The sequence below is a fragment of the Lissotriton helveticus genome, chromosome 5_1 (assembly GCF_964261635.1).
Source record: "Lissotriton helveticus chromosome 5_1, aLisHel1.1, whole genome shotgun sequence".
Taxonomy (NCBI): domain Eukaryota; kingdom Metazoa; phylum Chordata; class Amphibia; order Caudata; family Salamandridae; genus Lissotriton; species Lissotriton helveticus.
Genome location: NC_136065.1, coordinates 96,670,901 through 96,690,650, shown reverse-complemented (window position 1 = coordinate 96,690,650; position 19,750 = coordinate 96,670,901). Strand labels below are relative to the sequence as shown.

Genomic DNA, 19,750 nt, shown 5'->3' with positions numbered 1-19,750 from the left:
CAACATGTTTTGATAAAGCCAAACCCAAGATAGCATTTAACCGCGGGGATTATAATGCACTTAAGAGTATATGGTATGGCAGTATCATGAAACAGCTAAAGGACATGGTTCCGAAAGCTGCAGACAGGCTCAGCTCATGCCAGAGCACCATCTCACATATTTCCAAGCACTCTGCCTCCAGGATGGAGGAGGCCTTCCATAGGAGTGGCTGATAGGAACATATGTGTCCATTTTAGGTTAGGTATAGGCATACTACACCTAAGTAAGGGGTGGTTACACCGACTTACCCCAGCTGAGTGATCAGCCAGTTGTGTCAAATATGGAGGCCAGGCCAGGGGTGGCACAATACATGCTGCAGCCCCTGATAAGCCCTGGGTACCTGGGTACACTGTTACAGGGGCCAATAAGGTGAACCAGTTCCAATGTCGTTATGCACCTAAAGTACATGGGTAACAATTTAGAGAGAGAACAGCAGGCTGTGGGTCTGATTAGCAGGCCCACAGCCACATTAAGTCATAAACCAGTGAAGCAAAAAGCAAAAATTTGGGGTGACCATAGGATAGCAGACCCTACTCTCCTACAAGCGGTGCAAGCTTCCCTCACTCACAGACCAGGTACATCAGGATATCCGCGTTGCAAGCTTCCCTCACTCACAGAACAGGTACATCAGGATATCAGCGGTGCAAGCTTCCCTCGCACAAAGAACAGGTTCTCCGGGGCATCGGCAATGCAAGCTTCCGGTACCTCTCAGAACAGATTCAGTGCAGGCAACAGTACTTTAGACGTCAATGAAATACAGAACAGGAAATAACAGGCATTAATGTTTTCTTCCTTACACACAAACTACTAGTTTACCGGCATTACCACTTTTGTTGTGGTAAGGCCAGTAAAAACATTGTGAAACATAGCAAAAGTTTGTATTTTTTAGCCTTTGCACCAGAAATTAAAATAGCAATTACAGGAAGAAAACACTTTAGAAAGGATTTCATAACGGTTTATGTGATTCCTAAATGATTAAAAAAGCAAACTTGCCGAAATGACGTATTAAAAATAACACAGAGGAATTTAAAGAAAATGTTATTCAAGCTCCAGTTACTGCACTCACAGAATCTCGAAATATGATAACCACATGACGCGTAAATAGCGTAAAACTTAAAAGTAAATCACACGCAGCATGGGAGTCAGTCCTCCTCCTGCTCTGTGACTGTAACAAGAACCCGGAAGTCCCAGCGCACACAGAGAGGGGCAGACGCACAGACACACCCACTTCACAAAGAGACAGAAATGAAACTTAACTTTACTTCCTGCATTTCTGCATCATGGCGGCAGCAGCTCAGCTCGGGAACCTCAAGGAAGAGGCCACTTGTTCCATCTGTTTAGAATATTTTACTGATCCGGTGATGATTATTGAGTGTGGACACAACTTCTGCCGCTCCTGCATCACTCAGTGCTGGGAGGGAAGAGATGGAAACTTCCCCTGTCCACAGTGCAGGGAGATATCTTTTGGGAAAAACCTCCGACCCAACAGGCAACTGGGGAACATGGTGGAAATTGCAAGACAGCTTCATCTGCCCCCAGTGATGCCCCAGGGGGAGAATCTGTGTGAGAAACATAACCAGGCACTGCTGCTGTTCTGTGCAGAGGATCAGAGGATGATATGTTTGGTGTGCCGAGAGTCCAAGGACCATAGAAACCACTTAGCAAGTCCTATAGAGGAGGTTGCAGAGGAGCACAAGGTATGTGTTTGGGCATTCAGGGATTGCAAAGTCACACTGTGAGGCCTATTGAGGAACCTGCTAAGGAGCACAAGGTGTGTGTGTGGGTGTTCTGGAACTACAAGTGAAGTTCACAAGGTATGTCTGTGGAAATTGAGGGATCACCAGGCCCTCTGTGAACTCCAGCAGGAAGGCAGCCTGAGAGCACGAGCTATGTGTGGAAGGTTTCAGAGGTGACAAGTCATGCAGTGTACCCCATAGAGGGAGCTGCACAAGATGTGTGTGTGGGTGCTCAAGATTCACAAGTGAATACACTGATGGAGTCCCACAGGAGATGCGCTGCCTCAGGGTGTTCAGGGATCAAAGACACCCTGTGGGTCCCATAAAGATGGTTGTCCAAGAGCACAAGGTATGTGAGGGGGTGTTCAGCGTTCCCTAATAAAGACATGCTATGAGTCCCTCAAAGGATACACGGTATCTAAATCAGAATTTTAGGATTACAGGTTAGATGGGCCTCATAGAAGGGGCTGGAAGAGAGGGCACGGTATGTCTGTGATCAATCAGAGATCACTGTTCACTCTGTGGGTCTCCGCGGGTCCCTGGAGGAGGCTGCCCATAAGCATGAGATAAGTTTGCGAGTTGTAAGTGAGTGTCAAAGTGAGACCTGTGTAAGAAACTGCAGAAGATCACACTGGGTGTCTGTCAATGCCCGAGATCAGAGGGTGTCATGAGGTCATTGGAGTGAGGCCTGAGACCCGAGGCGACCTGGTGAGCGTCGGCGGACTTGGTGAGCACGACGCGGGCCTCGGCCACTCGAGCACCGGGGCTGCGGCGTGGCCTACACAGGCCTACTTTACTCAGCCGAGTCAGGTTAAGCCATCCTGCTGGCAGACAGAAGCGGTCGACAGACAGGTGACACTCGTAAAGGTCTGCAGGAGAGAAGGCACTGGAGAGCTGTGTGGGCAGGCCCCAGGGGCGACAGAACAGTCTGGATTCCAGGAATGGGCCACAACTGTCTGATGGTGTGTGAATGGGGCAGCACTGCAACCGATGGACCAGAGCAGGGAGTGTGGCAAAAGCGCTTGCTGTGCTGCAGAGCTGGTGGTAGCAAGCAGTGAAATGCCCTAGAGAGTGCACGCACGACAGGAGGCCTGGAGTGATCCCACCCCCTGCCTCCTTGGGATTGCCTAGGCCTACACAGTAGAACAGCGCCGTGTGGATGCAGAAGGGGTGAGCTGTGCACAACACTGAGCGACAAAGTCAAGGCCAGAGGCTCGCAGGTTGGAGATGGCAGGCGAGTGCTGCCAATTATTTTAGGGACGGACGGCAGGACCAGCTGGGACTGCGGCACAGCAGGGGGCCTGGTGTAAACGGCTGGCAGTGCATGGGATTGGCCCAACGGCGACAGAGTGCACAGATTCCCCGCTATAGTAAGAGACAAGGCCCCTGGCACTTCCGAGATGGGGGGATTGAAGGGCAAGCAACAAGAAAGCGACACTGGCATCAACCACGTCCCAGATACAGCAACGTCTATGGACGCCTCCCAACAGGCCAGCTGTATACCACCTACCAACGCAGTGGAAACAATGGACAAGCTGGACTAAATTTTTCAGGAAGTAAGAGACTCTAGGAAAGCTATAGAAAATCAAATTGGGCCCTCACGACCGGTCTGTCGCTACTCGGAGCCGACCATGCCAAACTTGCTGACAAGGTGAAGAACCACGGCAGAGGGATGTCCTATCCCCTCAGCAGACCCAAAACACCACCCATATTAAACAACTGCAAACCCAAGTTGCCACCTTGTTGGAGCGAGTGGAGGATGCGGAAGGGAGAGCGTGGAGAAACAATATCCGCGTCATTGGTATGCCGGAGAGAAGCGAGGGGGCTGGCGCCGCCCGATATATGGAGGGATGGCTCAAGGTACACATCACTTCTGAGGGTCTTTCAGATCAATTCTGCCTCGAGAGGGCACACAGGATTCCTACGGGCCGTCCGAAACCGGGGGCCTCACTACGACCTCTCATAATTAAACTGCTAAGCTACAGGGACCGGGACGTGATGTTGCAGAAATCAAGAGAAGTGCCCCAAATTAGATTTGAGAACACTAAGGTCTCGTTGTACCCAGACTACACACTGATGGTGCAGAAGCAGCGCTCCTCCTTCCTGGCAGTTAAAAAGAAACAGTGGGAATTGAATTTACAATACGCCCTCCTCTTCCCGGTGTGGTTACGCATCATTTACGAGCAGAAGACATATTTCTTTAAAGTCCTGGTGACGTGGAAGAATGGCTGGAGGTGATGGAACCGGAAAGATGGTTGAGGACTGCCTCTCAGACCTCGATTTCCACAGCACGCGAAGGTCGGCTGGCAGGACAGTGCAGCTCGCGCAGATTGCGCAAAAGAAATACACAGCTTCGCCTGACCATCCAACAGATGCAAAACGACAAGGAGACGGCGATCCTGACAGTATCATCCTTCCGAACTATGGCACAGATTAGCGACTTGACCACCTCAGAAGTGGACACTCAGAGATCAGACTCAGATGGGAGCGGATGGGCTGATTCCTTAGCGGGTTGGACTGAACTGTGATCCCGGATCCGAACTGAACAGTAACGTACACGGTTGCTATATCCTTACTATTATAATTGTTTTAACGGCATTGAATTGTTTGAAAATATGGCCCGGGGTCGTTTGACTACCATTGTAACCCTGAATCGGAGAGTGCGCTCTATGGGTAGGTTTGGCCACATACCCCAAAATGCAAAAGCTCTGTGTGGATGCTATTTAGGTTTCTATGTTTTTTGTTTCATTGGGTGGTCCGGTATAGTTTCACGACTGGACCGAATATTGGGTGTTACTGGGGTGGGAAATGGTCCTGATTTGAGCGCTCTCTTAGGTTGGCACGGCACTATGCATGTTATGGCCAAAACTGGGAATGCCATGCACATACAGAATAAATACACCATAATAACGTGGAATATCCGGGGTCTGGGCTCAGTTCAGAAACGCCATAGTATACATGCAAAGCTACTGAGGCGCAAGGCGCAGATAGTGTACCTGCAAGAGTCCCATATGTTTGAGCTGGAAGTTGGGAAACTGCGTAAAAAGTGGAAGGGACAGGTTTTCTCCACCACATGCTCGGGGTTTGGGCGCAGCGCTACAATATGGATCAAGGAAAAAGGTTTGGGTCCTATATCTGAACTGGCTTGGACCACTCAAATATGCTAAACAAACAAATGGGCCAGACAGATTTATTTTTTCATTATGAATCCCACTCAGCCAATCAGTACTGGAGGGTCTTCTATTTTATTTTAGTTTTTTATATTTTGACAGATGGATGTCACTCGTTAGTAATCGCAAGCTGTACGCCGCCTCTGAGTGAAACAAGCAGATCGCCATGACCGCCGATATCGTCCGGTGAACTATTAGCGCTGACGCACTGATTTACACGAGCACGCGCCAGAGAGACATTCGAGCCACAGTGCTGGTCGCCACCCAAACAATCGGCGCCGGCCTAGATCCGCCCATAAACTAGGAGACCGTGATTGACAACTCTCCTCCTTTCCGCAGAGAGAACGACCTCCCTGAAAGAATTACGGTATGCGAGAGACGCTCCATGGCACTGCGATTCCATTATGAGCGACATTGCGATTACTAACGAGTGACATCCATCTGTCACTTCCAGTTTCGGCTTCTACCCTGTCCGTGTCCTGAGGAGAACCCACACTAACGTTGTGATCCCTAGATGTGTAACCCCCCCCAATTAGTTTTCCCATCCTTGGCTTAGTGAGACAGGCAGGCAGTTCTCCTTAACTTGAGGTCCGCTTGTCTTTTTGTACCCAATAAAAAGGACTGGTTCCTAATGCGAATGTACTGTTAGGCATACAATTGATTGTTGTGTGGTATTGCCTGTTTTAATTGACAATATTTTCTTTTGAACACTTGTACAGCACCTGTTTATTATTGCACATTTCACTTGTTCATATGTATTGTTCACTGTTTGTTGACTGTCTATTTGATGACATATCTTAAATTGATGAATGATTTTCTAAAAATATAAAAAACTAAAATAAAATAGAAGACCCTCCAGTACTGATTGGCTGAGTGGGATTCATAATGAAAAAATAAATCTGTCTTGCCCCTTTGTTTGTTTAGCACAATATGGATCAGGCATGGAGTGCCCTTTACGTCAGTGGAGCAAAGAGTGGACCAGCAGTGGAGGTACACTTTGGTGTGGGGTATCCTAGATGGCCAACCAGTAGTCCTGGGTTCTATATATGCGCCGAATTCGGAGCAGGAGAAGTTCCCGGGTACGCTGTCTGTTGCCTTAGCGGGCTGGGAGAGTTACCCATGGATAATTGGTGGGGATTGTAACGCTGTGATGAATGTTGCACTTGATAGGTCGCGTCTTCCCCTCCATGGGACGGGGGTCTATAAACAGGCAAGCGCGCTGTGTGGATGGGCATAGGGATGGGGGTTGTGTGACGTGTGAAAATCCTTCTCTGATCACAACCCACTGGAGATAGTGATTGGGAGGGGCAGGGTACCCACCCCAGTGCCAACATGACGGTTATAGCCCAAAATGCCAGAACGTGTTCCGCACCGCTATATCAGACACTATTCAGCATTATTTTACTGAAAATAGCAACACAGCGTCTACTAGGTTATTCAAGTGGGACGCCTTTAAAACAGTGGTCCGCAGGAAGGCAATAGGGGTGATGGTAGGTGCGCGGCAAGAGGTTCATAAGTCCCTTGTAGAGGTGGAAGGGATGCTCAGTAAGCTGGAGCAGGAAGCCGTGCTGAATGCCAACAAGTGGGCACCCTTGTAGGAGGCTAAAATCAGACACGCCGAACTACTAGAGACACTACTTGTTATAGACCATCAAAGATACACGTAATTGAGCCACGCAGAGGCAGACAAGGTGGGTGCCCTACTGGCAAAATTGCTGTGGGAGGACCCCCCAAATGTTGTTATTAATGAGGTCACTACCCCCGCAGAAGAGATGCAGTGTCTACCCAAGGAGAAATCAATGAGGCTTTCAGGCAATACTACGCAATACTCTATAGTGAGCCTGGGGAAGTAATGAGCACGCACATTAAGGAGTTTTTATCCACAATACCATGCCCCCAGTTATTGGCAGGCGCACAGAAAGGGTTATTGGGCCCCATCACGAAGTTAGAAATTAAAAACGCCATTAAGGGTCTCCCCCGAAATAAAACCCCGGGGATGGATGGCCTGCCAGATGAATTTTATGCTACCTACGCGGATATACTTGTGCCCCAGTTGGAAATTTTATATAAAGAAGCACTGGAGAAGGGCTATCTTCCCCTCACTACGGCGCAGGCGCTGGTGGTGTCACTCCCGAAACCAGGCATTTACCCCACTGACATGGCCAGCTACCTTCCATTATCACTGCTAATGACGGAGTATAAAATACTTAGTAAAGTCCTGGCCAATAGACTCCTGCAGAATCTGCATAAACTGATTCATATAGATCAGACGGGTTTCCTGCCTGCGGGCAGTACATCATTGAACACTAGGAAATTGCATCACCTGCTTGCAGAGGCCCCAAACCGATATGATTATGCGGGTTGTATCTCACTAGATATGCGTCAAGTGTTCAACTCTATTAAATGGGACTATATATTCAGGGCCCTAAGGAGATTTGGACTGCCGGAAGAGTATGTCAGGTGGATCAACCTCCACGGCTAGAGTGCGGACGGGAGGGCACATATCGGCAGAATATCAGATACGTAGGGGAACGAGACAGGGGTGCCCGCTCTCGCTGCTTATCTTTATATTGGCACTCGAAGCTTTGGCAATGAAGATCAGGATGGAGCTGGCCGATATGGGGATTACGGTGGGCAACACCACGCACTTGCGGTCAGCATATGCAGATGATATTATCCTCTACTTGCGCGACCTCCGCACCCCTATGGACACCATGGCCGTAATGTTTGAGCGCTTTGATCAGCTGTCAGGTCTAGCTATCAATCCAACTAAATCGACTGTATTCTACTTTAAGGAACAGGCGCCCTTACTGGACTTTTCATTTGGCGCACTGCAGTTCAGGATTGCACCTCATACGTTTAAGTATCTAGGCATCCAAGTTTAGCGGTCCCAGGCAGACATGCTAGAGGGCAACCTGAACAGAGCCCTGAGAGCCATATGATCTAGCATTACCTTTTGGACCACTCTGCCACTGTCAGTGGCGGGTAGGGCAGCGATATCAAAAATGGTGGTCCTCTCGAGGCTACTTTATTATTTTACAAACATACCACTTATGCTCCTGAGCACCACTTATAAACTTATGAACACATTACTCATTGAATTCATTTGGGTGACGGGCAGGCGGCGGATTAGCTTAAAGAAGTAGCAACGCAGCATGTCCGGAGGAGGCCTGGGAGTGCCTGATCTCAGAGCATACATTTACGCTTGTCAACTGCAGTGGCTGTCATTCTGTCCTACAGGAGATAGGGATGACTGAACAAGACGTAGGATGAGGGCTTCTACACACCCTCTTGCTGCCGCATAGCAAGATTCCACGGGATCTCCCCCCCTTTTGCGCACAGCATTGCGGTGCTGGAGGGCAGCTTTGCAGTACACCAGAGCGCCACCTGCATATGCCGGGAGTATTCCCCTGCTTGGTATACCTTTACAAGGTGGACGCTTGATGACGCATAGACTTGCACCTTGGTTGGATGCGGCGGTTACTACGGTGGCGGACCTCTTTGGAGATGGGGTGTTATTGGATCACGATAATTTTATGCGGGGAAACCAGAGCGCCGACCCATCTGTACCTATTACACGCAGCGCTCTCGCAATACGTCCGTGCACACTGGGCCCCACAAAGGCAAGAACAAATGATCTGGTAAAAACACTGTATTACATGGGGAGGGGACGGCACCTCATTAAGTGGCTATATGTAGGGCTGCGCTCCCACACACAAATAGACCTGACACCGCTAAGTAATGCCTGGGAGGATGACATTAGCAGGGCCCTTAATAATAAGGAATGGAAGAGAGTAGTGGAACATCCCAAAAAGGTATCGCGGAACGCACGGGTCAAGTATATTCAAACTATGATTTTACACAGGGCATATTTTACACCTCGCAAACTAGATAAGATTTACCCAACCACACAACACCACTGCCCCGGATGCCGATTAGAGGGAGCGGACCTAGTACACACGATATGGTCATGTCAACGGAATGGAGGGTATTGGGATTCGGTCAGACGCCACACGGCGGAGATCACACACAGGGAGATACCTGCTACAGTCAAGGGCTGTATCCTGGGATTAAGGAAAGGAACTTCCAAATATAAAGTGCAATATAGGTTTGTAAACTTGGCGCTCCTGTTGGCAGTACGGGCGATCACCATGCGGTGGAAATCTAAATCGCCGCCCACAACATATGCATGACCTAATGAGCTGGTGCGCTGGGGAGAGCAGAGTGTGCTGCGTTGAAACGGGAGGAGGCGAGGGGGTTACGAAAGACTCCAATTGTGATGGAATGTGATGTCATGCTGGAAGCGTTTAGGTCCTTGGATATAGACCTTACTAATACTGTTAGTAACACGCAAGGAAGTGAATGAGACCGGGACGCAGAACCGACACGTACATGAGCGTAAGCAGCATGCAAAGTGTATAATATAAGATACAATCATGTAAGTGCCGAAGACTGACACTATAGGTTTTGTAGGGACTCAGGACGAAGGGGAGGGGGAGGGAACAGTATTGTTGTGGGTTTGGTATATTATTTGCTGTGATGAGAAAATGTTATAACCAATTACAGGAGTGTAGAACAGATGCTGAAAGTTAAAATGATGTTATTTCCTGGTAGGTTTGAGCTGCCAACAGTCACGTCGTAATGGACTCGAAAAGTGTATAACATTGGGGAAACCCAAGTATGTCCCTGCAGGACAATGAATAGGAAATGTTGGGACCTGTTGTAAGTAATATTGTAAGACGTCTGTTGGAATTACTATGCAAACTTAAGCCACTGTATGTAACGTGCAAACTTTGAAAACCATAAAACTATGTTTCAAAATCGAAAATGACTGTTTGTTCTCTGTGGCAAACCCTGTATGGGGCATGTTTTTTCTGTCACTTTGGGTCTCTGTTTTCTTTGTCACAGACCCTTTATGAGGCTGGTTGCTGTCCTTTTGTGCCTGTCTGTTCTCTGTCAGAGAACCTGTTGGACTCTTGTACCTGCTCTATCATTATGTCTGTTCTCTGTCACCATCCCTGTAGGAGGCTGGTACCTGCTCTCTTCCTGTGTCTGTTCTCTGTTACAGACCATGTACACGTTTGGTTCCTGCTCTCTCATTTTGGTTGTGTGCTCTCTGTCACAGACCGTGCCTGCCTTTGGTGCCTGCACTCTTCCAGTGTCTGTTCTCTGTTACAGACCCTGCTTGCGGTTGGTGCCTGCAGTCTTCCTGTGTCTGTTCTCTGTAACATACCCTGCTTGCTGTTGGTGCCTGCAATCTTCCTCTTTCTGTTCTCTGTCACAGACTCTGCCTTGGGTTGGTGCCTGCACCCTTCCTGTGTCTTTTTTCTGTCACAGACCCTGCATGTGGCTGGCACTTGTATAGAACGAGGTCCTGATATGTTTATTCAGTCAATGAGATGTAGATGTAACACATTCAAGAAAGGAGCCAAAACACTGACACCACTGCCTGTGTCCTTCTCTGTGATACTTAGGGCTGGTGCTTACAATCTGGATTTGTGTGGCTGGTACATACACTGAATTTTCGGTATTCACAGAAGGTATTTAGGAGTCCTAAAGTTCGGACTAGGACTCCTAAATGCCTTCTGTGAATACCGAAAGTCTTAAAGTTAGGATTGTTTTCAGTTTTGGAGTAGTAAAGTTAGGACTCCTAACTTTAGGACTCCTAAATGACTTCTGTGAATACCGAAATGAGTAAGTGCCTTCTGTGAATACCAAAATGAGTAAGTGCCTTCTGTGACTACCAAAATGGTAGTAAGTTTAGGATTTTGTCTTAAGTTAGTTCTGTGAATCGGGCCCTCAGTTATGTAAGTAAGACCGCACTCTAGGGATCCACACTTATTGTTCTGCACTCTCATCTATGCAGGTAAAACTTCAAGAGTGGCTGCATCTTCTGAAGAAAGAGGAAAAATATTTTCTGGAGTCTAAAGTCAAGGAAGAGGAACAATATAAAACCATGAGGGTGAGTGGCTGCAGTGAGCACTGTGTGTCTGTATATGACTGTGCCCATGTCTTTTTGGGACCTCCTAGAGTTCAAGACACACAGAGGCTGATGAGTCGCCCTACAGACTGGGTCTTAGTCCCCACCAAATAAATATACTGACCAGAATCACTGAACTTGGATATTGGGGCTGACGTTGTCCAAGGGCTCGTCCTAATACATAAAATCAAGGCTTACTCTTCTGACCTTAAGATAGTACTTACATGGTGTGCATGCTTAGGTGTACATGTCTAAGTGTGTGTTCATGTATGGATGGTCCTTGAGTTAGCTTTGGGGGTGCATGCATGTCTACACATCTATATGTGAGTTTTTTATGGACTTTGATTAGTGCTTGTGTGTGTCTGCATATGCCTATATAGATTTTGAGACACAGAGTATGCAAATACATGTGCGTGTCTATGTGCATTTGTGGTTGAGGGTTGTGTATGCTTTAATCTGGATTTATTGGCTGTGGGTTTTACTCACATATGTGAATGCCTGCCTATGGGTTTGTATATCGCAAGGTCTGATGGCATTTGAGAGTGTGTAAATGCATGTCTGCATCTGTGTATGTATATGCATAAGCCTGGAGTTACACAATAGTGAGATTTGATATGCATCTGTGGGTGAGTATATATATATATATGTAAGGGTGTGTCTCTCTATGAGTCTGTGCGTCTCTATGAGTCTGTGCATGCATGGACTGAAGTATCCATCTGCAAGTCTTTACAAGATTTGTATATGAGTGTGTACATTAATGTGTGCTTCTATATGAATGTGTCCCTCTGTGGGGGTGTGTAGTATGATCTGGAGTTATTTATCCATCCATCAGACCGAGCAAGCCTGGTGTAAGCCCCTTCCTAAACAAAGGTTTTAGCGATATCATCATGCTATGGTATTGTATATACATCATCAATCCACAGACCATCCAACAGAGTTTATATAAGTAATAAAGCCAGGATGAAAACTCCAAAATTGTGTAGATGCGTTTTAATGCACAAGTAGTTCATTAAACCAAATGCCATCTAATCTTAGCACGTTTTGGGACATGTACATTCCCTTCTTCAGGACATTTGCCTTTCTAATGACATGGGCACAGCTCAGCTTCACCGCTGACTACGGACATTCTCTGTTCTGCTCAATCCACATTGCAAGGTTTTCTGCAACAGTCTCATTAATCTGCCATAGTTTGACGTGTCAGATTTTATGCCTTTATTAGACTTCTCTTACAGGGATAGGCTACAGCTGACTGGAATGTCCCAGGATAACTTGTCCACTTAACCCTGCCTCAGGATGGAAGAAATGGCAGGCCTGTAATGTGGAAGCCCTTTAGGCAGTGGTGCACATTTATCACCCCTCTGACACTGCCATTGGTTGTGATATTTAAGTGTTCGACAGGGGCATCTGTAGTGATACAGTTAACAAGGGTGTCATTGCCATAAACATTTCATGGTATCTGATCAACTCTCCCACAGTTTTGTGAACTGTTTTTTTCTGAAGTACACTCTTCATTCTGTAGAGGTTGCTACCTCACTTGTCGCCATACCGCCTGATTGTATTCTCATCTGAGGGCCTGTTCATTGCTGTAAAACACAGTACACAAGATCATAGCTCTGTGCACCAGGCTCAGGGTTTGGGCACTGCCAGACCATGATCGGGGGAGAGGAGGGACACAGGTCCGAGAAGAGCTAATGATCATGTTGGTTGAGGTTGTTTGCCTCTAGTGCCCTGAGGTCTGTACTACTATGGCTCTGAAATGGATGTACGTTGTTACAACGCATGCTGTAACAACACGGTTTTTATAACGCATTCTTTTACAACGCATAACAGAAAGGGGTGTTGGATAGTGAATATTTTAATTTACTATTCCAACACCAGTCCCCGTTGACACTAGGGAAGGTGTTGGATAGTAAATTAAAAGTATTCCCTATCCTTGAGCGCCCCCCAGAGTCATGCGTTGTAATAGAATGCGATTTAAAGACCGCGTTGTAATAGCACTGCGTGCTAAAAGTTGCGTCGTAAACGACGTTCCCCCTCTGAAACAGGCCAAGGACATCCATTTCTGCACTTGGCTCCAAGGATAGCGAGGTCGAGCAGTCAAAGGCTTCTGACGGAGTTAGAGGGCGGGGCAAGCACTCAGAACTCAACACTCAACCAACAGACACAATAATGCTATCTTATCTTATCTTATCTTATCAAAGTTTTATAAAGCGCTCGCACACCCAAGGGTTTCATGGCGCTAACCAACAGGACACAACACTACCTGGGGGGACCATCATACACTAGGCCGTTGCTTGGGTAAACAGCCATGTCTTTAGTAGCTTCCTGATTGGAAGAAGAGAGGTACAAGAACGAATTTCCAAGGGAAGAGAATTCCACAGCTTGGGTGCAAGGGTGGCGAACCTACGGCCTCCCTTGCGTGTTAGTTTAAAACGAGGGGTGATCAGAAGGGTATGAGAAGCAGACCAAAGGCTGCGGGAAGGGGTATATCTAAGAAGAAGTTTCTGAATGAACTTAGGACTACGAGTGTGAAGAGATTTGAAGACTATGCAGGCCGATTTGAAGGTGACACGATGTTGAATGGGGAGCCAATGGAGTTGCCTCAGCAGAGGTCTGGCTGACTGCCATCGCGGGAGGCGGTGTATTAGTCTAGCCGCCTGATTTTGTGCCATCTGCAGACGTCTACTGAGTGTGACAGGGAGGCCAAGGTAGATGGCATTGGCGTAGTCTAATTGAGACAGCACCAGTGCTCTGACTACCTGGGTCAGTGCTGATTGAGTGAGCATCTGACAGATCTTTCTAGTTTTCCGCAGTTGCAAGAAGCAGGTGGACACAACAGAGTTGACCTGAGGTTTTAAGGAGAGCTCGCTGTCAATGAGTACCCCTAGGCTTTTGCTAGCCAATACTTATTTTTAGTAAGAAAAAAATATTTTAAGGTCACGACAAAATAAATACGAGCCAGTTTAATAAAGGTACAGATACAGGGGTGCACTGTGTGGCCCCCAGAATAGCACAGCAGACTCCTGGGGGCTTCTACCCTTTGTAAGAGTTCTAAGGACTATCGTCCCCGGTATGTCATATGAGCATAGGTATTAATCAAGCACAGACTCTGGGTTACCCCGCTGACTGTGTAGATCAGTGCAGTGACTTTAGCCTCAAAGAGTAACATGGGTAAAACCGATATTGTTCAGACTGCAGATTTCTCTGCCCTTCTGTACCTACTCGGTGGTGGCATGCTCGGAGTACCCATTCCTGAAGCAGAGGCTTCAGTTATGTGGAGCTGTAGGGCAGCCACATTTGAGCCAATGACTGCTAGCGCTAATCAGTTTGTCAGGTCTCCACGGCGCCACTTGTCTTTGACAGATGTGGGCTTCCAGGACAGGTGCTCACAGATGCTCAGTGATAAATGTTGCAACTGCAGGGTCAGGTCTTCAGCAACTGGTCATCATTGGCAGTTGTGACTTCCCAACCCTGATCAGTGATCGTTGATGGGCTTCTAAGGGCCTTTCTGACGTCAGGCACCGATGACGCAATGTTGATTCTCCCTTGAATGGTTTGGTACAGCTCACTATGGGAACTGCTCAGGGAGACTGGGAGACCCCACACCACACGGATCGCTCCTGTCCTCTCTCCTACCAGGAGTCAACTTTATCTGGGTGTGTCTTATGCTCAGAATATGCTGGGCTTGTCTCTTGGACAGGCTGTACTCTTTCAGCACCTGACGCTCTCCTTCCTTCTCTCACCAGGCAGACTTCTGGGTGCTAGACGGACCCTTGGTTCTTCCAGCAAACAGTACAAACTTCAGGATATGTTCCCTCGCCTCTGGGAGACCGATGTTATGCAGACACCAACCCCGGTCACACAGCAATCCAAGTACCATACAAAGCTCTCCTGTCCTTGGTCAAGAAGAAAGTGGGGAGAATTGGGTCCTACTTTATTGTACTCATTTTGCAGACGGGGGATGCAGATCCGCTCTCTAAGGTTTGAAACTGGTTTAGTTAGATTCTCTTTCGAATGTCATTTTTTGGATGTCTCTCAGACACAGCCTTTGTGCGAGGTGATGACAATTACAATAGGCAGCCCATCCACCCTCCTCCTGCACTCCCACTCTCAGGACAGCTTGTATGAAGCTTTTTTTAAATATCTAACTAGCTTTTCTTTGCTTCTGACAGGAGAAGTTAAGAACTGAGAAGAAGAAAATTGAATCTGAGTTTAAAAAACTGCAGCAACTCCTAAAAGAAAATGAGCAAACACTGCATGGGAGACTGAAGGAAATGGAGAAGAAAATTACCCTGGTAGAAAATGCAAATATTACCAAACTGTCCAATCAAATCACATCTCTCAATTCCCTGATAACGGAGGTAGAAAAGAAGTGTGAGGGGCCAGCGTGGGAACTACTGAAGGTGAGATACTGTTTGGGAAATAAAACAAAAGTAGGAAGTGCAATATTCATATTTTGTGTGCATTATTAAATGTATTTTTTTAAAGGTTTTATTAAAGTTCTGCATGTTACATACAACATTGTAAGTTACTTTAGTCAATTAACCAAACATAACAACACTTGCCATTAAATAGGTACAGTAGTGCATACATTCTGATAGGTCATTATACATAAAGTGCAAAGTAGTAATTGTAGTGAGCCATTACATCACAGTATAACTATGCATCAGAGTCAAGTGGCTCTTCATTGTGATGTGAGCGAAGGTATTGCAATAGAGGTTTCCTTAATGTCCTTTGGCCTAGACTTAGTTGTCAGTTCTTCAGCATACGAAGCCAGGGTCTCCTGACAATATACCATGTCTTGTAACCACTTGGTAGTGGAGGGTGATGGAGCAAGGTGAAGAACAAAATTTTGTTCAAACTTGCAAAGTTAATCTCCCATAATGATTAATCAGATTAATGAAGCATGTGGTGAAATTACTAATCAACATAGTTTAAATATGCAAATTTCAGTACACGCGGGATAAACTAATGTTCTTTATGTTGCAAACGCAAAGAAGAAAAATAATAAATTAACCTTGTATATTGTCTTTGTCAGTATTAAATGCGGCTGTTTAACTAATGGCATGTGCTTATTATGTGTGCTTATGTTATGTCTTTTTGTGACAAAAGCTCATGAAGTTTGTGCGGTTCCTGGAAGAAGAGTAAATATAAAAGCTGCCTTTATGTGCTTCCGCTAGGTAACATAATTAACAGGGTTAATTAGTAAAGGGGGAGGGTAACAGAATGGGTTTCAATTCTTTAAATAATTGATGCCTTGTGCTTGTTTAATAATAGTTTCCAAAGTGTGGCCTAGAGAGATTCAGAAACATGGCTGACAGAGCTGCAGACGTGAAAGCTTGACCAGAGTGAAGTTTCTACTCATGCGCAGATGTGAAGATTTTGACTGCGCTGTCATTGATAACTGAAAAACAGTTTTTGGTCGAGTTAAACATGCTCATGGAGGAAGGCCTCAAGGACAGGAACTTTGCGTGCCCGCCAAGGCTAGGAAGTGTTTGCTTGAAGCTCGAAAAAAGTATCTATCTTGAGGAAGCCAGAGGATATGAAGCGAAAGACAATAGGGCTTGTTCGAAGCCGGACTTGGTCAAGAGTCGGAGAGTGATGTAACTTACTTTATCGTGGTCTGACACAGGACAGGCAATGAAAAGCTTGAATTTACTCAGAAGAATGTGAAATGTAGAACGTTTAGCTAGAGAAAAAGGTATACAACCTGACACTTTCAGTAGAGAAAAAATCCTTGCATCCCGATTCCTGAAAGACGTGACGTGCTTTTGGCGCCCGTAAGGACAGCAGACTTTAAATGATATTTTCCTTTTCAGGTTAAGTGAGAAATAGTCAGGGAAATAGATTTAGGGAATGGAAACTGTTATTTTGCTAATAATTCATGTTTCTGATTTTGCTTAAATAATGTCAGCTCTTTAAGTCATTTCATTAATAAAATGCTGCTTTCTCATTTGCTAATTAAATAAAGATTCTAAACCGAAATGGTTTTCTTTTAAATAAAAATTAATAAAATTAGATTTGAAAAGACAAGCTGGTCTTGTTTATTCATGGTCTAGTTATCATCAGTTGATCCAATCGCCTTAGTGGTTTACTGATTAAACGTTTAAATTCATGATTAAGGTAAAACTGCAGTTGTATATAAACATGTAAATAAAGTGTAAATAGTTTATCAGGTCAAACCACATGATTCAGTTGCTCAGGAATTGTCTCATTAGTGTTATGGGCCTTTATAAGTGTTTCATGATTAATGGTGAGTATTGAGGTGATAGGTAGTGTTTTTGAGACTGTTTTTCATTTGGAGCGCTGGATCAATAACTTGGTAGCAGAGTTCGGTTACTATGGTAACTGACATGTTACATGGAAATACATAGGATACATGTCTAAAACATGTTAAGTTTGTTCAGTTGTTATATGTAGTCGAAAGGTTTTTTCCAGCAGTGTGAAAATTGCTAGTTGTGCCGGCATGAGTAGTGTGACAGGTGAAGTTACACGGTGCATAAGTTCTGTTTCAAAATAGTGGTATCGTTGTATATCACAATTGTTGTGGACGTACAACACAAGTTTAGGGATTTTAGGTGTGTATAGGAGAATGCATAGTGAGGATTGTCTATGAAATCGTAGCATTCAAGTATAGGGCCTTCTGTTCTGTTTTAAAACTCACTGTGAAAAGAGTAGTAGAATTTATCTAAACTTGAGTGAAGGGTAAGGAAGCGTTGTCTATCTTACTGGCGAGTGAGGATTTCTGTTAGTGGGTTAGAGTCCTACTGAAAGATTTCTGTATGGATAGTTAGGGATTTTTCTGTATAATTGTGCGTGTAAGAAGGGTAAAGTAGCATTTACTTTATCGGCGAAACTAAATATTCTGTGAAAATAGCGTTGTCTATTTCACGTAAAAGAATACTTGAATGTTTGAGAAAACTATCATTTTATTTAGCGAAACAGACAGATGGTTTGTTTTTGTGGTGTTACTAATTGAATTAAATTGAAAGGTTTTTAAATATGGCGCTGTGAAAAATCTTTGTAAAGGAGGGGTCAGTTTACGGAGTGAGACAGAAGCTGCAGCGGCAGCATGCGTCACAAGAGTCCCGCTGTGATTGGCTAACATACGTCACGGTGCTCGCGCATGTGACTGAGTCAAGCTTACGGCTGATTGGCTCATACTGAAAAACAGTAATTCTATTGGTTGAGCAGAATACTGACGTAGCTTAACCTGATTGGCTTGTTAGTGAGTTTCGCGCACGGATTGGCTAGTGTTGTGGAATAACAAGGAAGTTGCTACCATCTTTACTGAAGTAAGGAAAATTTGTTTAAAAGACATGGATTATTATTACATGAAAGAGAAAAAGAAACTTTCATGGTTTCAGAAATTAAAAAATAAAATTAAACCTGACAAGAAAATTGCAACGCGAAGTGGAAGATTAATGCATAAGTACAAAACACCTGCAGCTTACATGTTGGGTGAATATGGTTATCATACCTGTCTTTGGATTGAGAATTGGATGAAATATACTGAAAACAATGGTATATTAGCCTGGCCAGAAGATGGATCATTCAATATAGCGATTTTGAGGAATTTAAGAGAAAGAATGATGGAAATTGTTCCAAAGCCTAGACCTACTCAATTTGAAGCCTTAGTTGAATGGGAGGACGAAATGTTTGAATTAGAACGAGAGAGTAGAGGAGTATCAAAGGGTACAGGATTAGGTCTTGATAGGGAAACACATGAGGATAGAATTCGTCGATGGAGAAAAGCAGACATGTGTGATGGTTTGTACCCAGTGAGATTAATTGATGAGGTAACTGGAAAAAAATGCTCCTAAAAGAAAAATAATACTAGAGAAGAAAGTGATTCAGAAGATGTGGTATTAGAAGAAAATTATACTAGGAAACCGCCACCTTATCAACCAGTCTGTACATGGACTTCTCCAAGTGCTCCTCCAAGAGAAATTATTGATCAAGCATCCCCTAAAACAAATTCGATTTGTAGAAAAACACCTGAAAGAGTAAAAACGAGATGTAATTCAAATATATCTGGAGAAAAAAGTAATTATACTGGAACTCCAGTTCAGAATGAAACCCCAAGAAATGAGAAAAGAATAGAAAGGTATGAGGAATTACGAAATACTTCAGAATATATTCGTTCTACGAATGAGTTAATACAGCAGTTAACAAAAAACATGGTAGCAGTAACAGTACCTGTTACGATTGGACCTGTTCTTCCAGTTTTTGATCAAAAAGAAATTAGACATTCAGCTTTAAGTGTTCCATTAAATCCAGACATACAAAAAGTGACTGAAAATTTTTATTCAGATTTGTCTGAAATACATCGAGAAAAAATAATGATGCCTAAGTTCGTCATGTAAAACTCCAACTGGTGCAGATTCTGATTCTGGAATTCCGGAAAAGAGTCCGAATAAAATAGATTTAACACAAACCCCAGAATATAAATTACTTGAAAGCAGACATAGAGGAATAAATAATTGGAACAATTGGAACTGACAGATTGAAAGCATATCAGGATGATGAATTATTATTTATTTGCAAAATGCAAAAGCATAACATGGTAAACGAAAAACAAGTATGATCAATTAGAAGATATGGCTTTTGAATTAGAAGTAGATTTAAGTAAGCAGAAGAATTTGCAGAAAAATTATAGAATGGATTTTTCTGAAAATATGAATACCACAGGAAGAATCACTCACATAAAAGATTTGATTGTAATTTTGAGAAAATGGGGTGAATTAAGTAAATGGAGAGCAAAATGGGCAAAGAAAAAAGATGAAGATACAACAAGCTTAGCTTTCCCTATTAGAGAAAAGGAA

At 44.8% G+C, this 19,750-nt stretch overlaps 1 protein-coding gene across 1 annotated transcript; it reads left to right on the top strand.

Moving 5' to 3' along the window:
* Positions 1 to 1,319: 1,319 nt before the first annotated feature.
* On the top strand, positions 1,320 to 16,779 carry LOC144752987 (E3 ubiquitin-protein ligase TRIM39-like). Its single transcript, XM_078640798.1, has 4 exons — positions 1,320 to 1,736; positions 10,812 to 10,907; positions 15,098 to 15,328; positions 16,203 to 16,779. The coding sequence occupies exons 1-4, from the start codon at positions 1,320 to 1,322 to the stop codon at positions 16,266 to 16,268; spliced, it is 810 nt and encodes a 269-aa protein (XP_078496924.1). The 3' UTR covers positions 16,269 to 16,779.
* Positions 16,780 to 19,750: the final 2,971 nt, after the last annotated feature.